The sequence below is a fragment of the Penaeus vannamei genome, chromosome 41, assembly GCF_042767895.1.
Source record: "Penaeus vannamei isolate JL-2024 chromosome 41, ASM4276789v1, whole genome shotgun sequence".
NCBI lineage: Eukaryota > Metazoa > Arthropoda > Malacostraca > Decapoda > Penaeidae > Penaeus > Penaeus vannamei.
The window spans coordinates 7,663,699-7,668,312 of NC_091589.1; the positions used below are offsets into that span (position 1 = coordinate 7,663,699).

Sequence of the window (4,614 nt, forward strand, 5' to 3'; positions counted from 1 at the left end):
TTCTTTTTCACTGCCAGGCCCTGAAATGGTTTAGAAAAATATTTAGACATGTTAATGTTCTAGAGTAATATAATGGATACCATTATTGTTATTATTAACTGTATTATTTGATTTTGTTTCATGTAGATGTTTCATGTCAGTTCAAGTACTACATTTCGAAATTTTCTGTTCATTTGTAATATGTAGGCGAAAATTCGTCCAAAAACGATTTATATATTTATAAGACTTTCACTTCACATATACACATTTCTTTCCATGTATACCTTTCTGTGGGTAATGAAAATTTCAGGTTAACAATATCTTTTATTATCATATAACTTAACCTAAAATAAAACTCGTTCAGTGCTGAGTCATCTCTTGGCGTCTTCAACAGAAAACGGGAACTTCCGTACAATGGCTGTCCTCTTTGACAGAAAATACCTCTAAAATGGTGAGATTTTCGTGAATAATAAGACATGAGTGACGTTTCAGCATGGACGTAGGCAATTCAAGAAAAAAAGGGGGAGGGTCTGTATGTAAATATGAGGTGAGCAATCAGATATATATAAGATTAGACGTATTACGGATGAAATAGTGATGTGATCTGTGATATAGAAAATGGACAAGATTACAATGCCTGTATAAAACTGACTGCATTACTGAAAATGGCGATATATGTAAATAATATACTATTTCCTTATATTGAAATATCGATCTAGTTCTTTCCATAACACATCGGTCTACTGCATTTAGAACTTTTTTTTTACCCAGTTCACAAATGAAAGTTAGTGTTGGTAGCAGTTAGACTTCGATGGGAAAGCATAGGTCATTTTTGTATCGTCTCCAGGAACTGCACATTCTCTTCTCTCCAGCAAAAGCCACATGGTGTTTTATGCTGGATCTTCTGGCTTTTGTTTCGTAAAGGATTTATTTATATTTTCTACAAAATGAGGAAGGAAATCTCAAAAGTCCATCGGTTGCTTTTAAGTTTTGTAATTCATCCGCGTTTTCCGTGCTTGGAAAAACCTTTCTTATGCCTTCCGTTTGTCAAGGATTCTTCCATCTCAGTCTCAGCGATGTCCTCGAACCCAAGGATCCGTTTCCGAACTCACGAAGATCCTTGGCTGAGCCACGACTCTAAGATCCTCCAACTGGATCCTTCAGCCATCCGCATCTGTGATCGGCGATAAATTCTGATTTATAAACATTTTAAAGTCCTTGAATGATAGGAGAAGTGCAGCGGCATAAAAGCTGCAACTCTTCTCCGTTTTAGCGTAATATCAGGCACAATTTTGTTCTTTTTCACTGCCAGCCACTGAAATGGTTTAGAAAAATATTTAATGCTAATTGTTCTAGAGTAATATTATGGATACCATTATTGTTATTATTATCTGCAGTGTTTGATTTTGATTCATGTAGATTTTTTGTCAGATCAAGTACTACATTTCGAAATTTTCTGTTCATTTGTAATATGTAGGCGAAAATTCGTTCAAAAACCGATTTATATATTTATACGACTTTTACTTCATATATACACATTTCTTTCCATGTATACCTTTCTGTGGGTAATGAAAATTTCAGGTTAACAATATCTTTTATTATCATATAACTTAACCTAAAAAACTCGTTCAGTGCTGAGTCATCTCTTGTCGTCTTCAACAGAAAACGGGAACCTCCGTACAATGGCTGTCCTCTTTGACAGAAAATACCTCTAAAATGGTGAGATTTTCGTGAATAATAAGACATGAGTGAAGTTTCAGCATGGACGTAGTTAATTCAAGAAAAAAGGGGGGGGGGTCGGTATTTTAAATATGAGGTGAGCAATCAGATATATATATAAGATTAGACGAGTTACGGATGAAATAGTGATATGATCTGTGATATAGAAAATGGACAAGATAACAGTACCTGTATTAAATTGCCTGCATTAGTGAAAATGGCGATATATGTAAATAATATTCTATTTTCTTATATTGAAATATTGATCTAGTTCTTTCCATGCATAACACATCGGTCTACTGCATTTAGAACTTTTTTTTAATTTTTGATCCTGTTCACAAATGAAAGTTAGTGTTGGTAGCAGTTAGACTTCGATGGGAAAGCATAGGTCATTTTTGTATCGTCTCCAGGAACTGCACATTCTCTTCTCTCCAGCAAAAGCCACATGGTGTTTTATGCTGGATCTTCTGGCTTTTGTTTCGTAAAGGATTTATTTATATTTGCTACAAAATAAGGAAGGAAATCTCAAAAGCCCATCGGTTGCTTTTCGGTCTTGTAAATCCATCCCGTCCGCGTTTTTGGTGCTTGGCAAATCCTTCCTTACGCCTTCCGTTTCTCAAGGATTCCTCCATCCCACGTCTCAGCGAAGGCCCTCGAAACCAAGGATCCGTTTCCGAACTCGTGAAGATCCTTGAGTCAACCATGACTAGGAGAACCTCCAACCAGATCCTTCAGCCATCCATTACCAAACTTTCCTTCGACGAAACTCTACCATCTCATTTTCTCGGACCCTGTCGAAGGCGCTGAAGGTCTGGCGGCCTTAGGGGAGGTGACCGGACCCCCAAAGAGCGCCGTGATCTCCTGCAGGGTCTTTCCCTTGGTCTCCGGCACCACCAGGACACAGAAGACCAAGCTGACGGCGCAGATACCACCGAAGAGCCAGTACACTCCGTATTCATGGATGGCATCCTGGAGGATAGATGAATAGATAAGATTTAGTTTCAATTCCATTTGTTACAATGGATATTCTTTGCTGTGACATACTGTCTGTTTTATTTTGCCTTCTAAATCTCCCCCTGTGTGCAAGGAATGGCCAGGGTTACCATTCACTGGCAGCGCGCAGGATCGAACGCAGGTCAGCGTGATTGCATGACCAGCTCGTTCACCACTGCACAACACAACAAACATTTGGGAGAAGCTGGTTAAAATACTTTATCATACGAGAGGGAAATAAAACAAAAGCTGATGAAGATAAAAGAGATGGAAGCCAACGCGTAGGTTAGTTTTGTTAGGAAGAAGATAACAAGAAAAATATTTATTTTCATTAAGAATGACATACCGTGCAAAATGTATATATTCCAGAACATATTAAGGCAGCAAAGGACTTCTAGAAAGTAGTGGCTGAATACACGAAAGGAAAAAGTCGGATGCAATAATATCAATAAAAATAGTAATGATGATAAGACCTACGACATCAAGAAGTCAAAAACAATAACAAGAGCAAGAACTATAATAAGAACAATAATATTAATAGCGACAAAAGCAAGAAAAACTACAATAATAACAATAACAGCAGGAACAAAAACAATAACAAACCCGATAATAACAGCAAGAACAAGAATACCAATAATGGTAATACCAAAAATATAAGTTAGAACAACAATAATGGCAGTAGCATTAATATCATAAACACTAACAATAACAAGAAATAACAAGAAACGAATAGTAAGCTAAAAACAAGAAACAAAACAAGGACAATATAAAAAACAAGAACAATGAAATAGAATAACAAGAACAGCAATAGCACCAACATCATAAACAAAAATAATATTAACACCAAAAACATCACCAACCGAAAACTCTACCAAAGAAAATGGGAACCCACCCGGAAACTATACAAAAAAAAAAAAAAAAAAAAAAAAAAAACGGGAACCAACCGAACACTAAACCAAAGAAAACGGGGACTCACCCGGATACTATACCAAAGAAAACGGGAACCCATCCGAATAGTATACCAAAGAAAACGGGAACCAACCGAAAACTATACCAAAGAAAACGGGAATCAACCGAAAACTATACCAAAGAAAACGGGAACTCACCCGGATACTCTCAAAGAAGTACGTGACAATAAAAGACATCGCCCAGTTTGTCATTGTACTCAAACCGCTGGCAGACTCGCGGATGTTGGCAGGGAACAGTTCACCTAGAGGACAAAAACCAAAGGGTTAATGTATTGTTGCATTATTGGAATGGATAGAGGAATATCTTAGTATTGTTGATGTGAAGTTACTGGTATTGTATGAAAGATTGAAGTCGATTATACTTACTCATACATTTGCCTAAACTTATTCATGCACAGGACCATAGTTATTCATAAAATCAATTATCCATAAACATAAACATCATGAGCCAAGGGATTACACTTACTCATTCAATCGATTATCTTAATATTTTCCATTGTACTTACTCATCATGAGCCAAGGGATGGGTCCGAAGCCGAAGCTGAATGCTGCGATGAAGATCATTAGTGACGTAATAGGAAGCCATCCGAGGGCGCTGACGTCACCGTTCTCTTTCAGGTAAAAGAAGACTCCGAGACCCACTGTTGATGGATATTGTGCAGTTTTATGTAATTAATTATCTATTTCTTTATTGATGATATTGTTGTTAGTTTGTTGTGATTGATTTATTATTTTCGGATTTTTTGGCGGGAAATGTGGTTTGGGAATTTTTGGCAGTGTTGGGATTTTTATGGGATATATGATTTTGGGAATCTGAAAGATTTCGAGATTTTGTGTAGTTCAAAATATATTGAGATTGTGGTAAATATGAATCAGATTTCAACATTTCTTTAAAGGAAAATATGAGTTCGTAATTTTAAAAATGGAGATTAGCGAACACATGTAAGTAATTTAT

The 4,614-nt window shown here is 36.5% G+C and overlaps 1 protein-coding gene across 1 annotated transcript; it reads right to left on the minus strand.

Annotated features, from left to right (window-relative positions):
• Positions 1 to 2,302: 2,302 nt before the first annotated feature.
• Positions 2,303 to 4,300, minus strand: LOC138860438 (solute carrier family 2, facilitated glucose transporter member 8-like). Its single transcript, XM_070117991.1, has 3 exons — positions 4,166 to 4,300; positions 3,798 to 3,901; positions 2,303 to 2,667 (listed from the first exon to the last, which is right to left on the minus strand). The coding sequence occupies exons 1-3, from the start codon at positions 4,221 to 4,223 to the stop codon at positions 2,467 to 2,469; spliced, it is 363 nt and encodes a 120-aa protein (XP_069974092.1). The 5' UTR covers positions 4,224 to 4,300; the 3' UTR covers positions 2,303 to 2,466.
• Between the last annotated feature and the right edge of the window lie 314 nt (positions 4,301 to 4,614).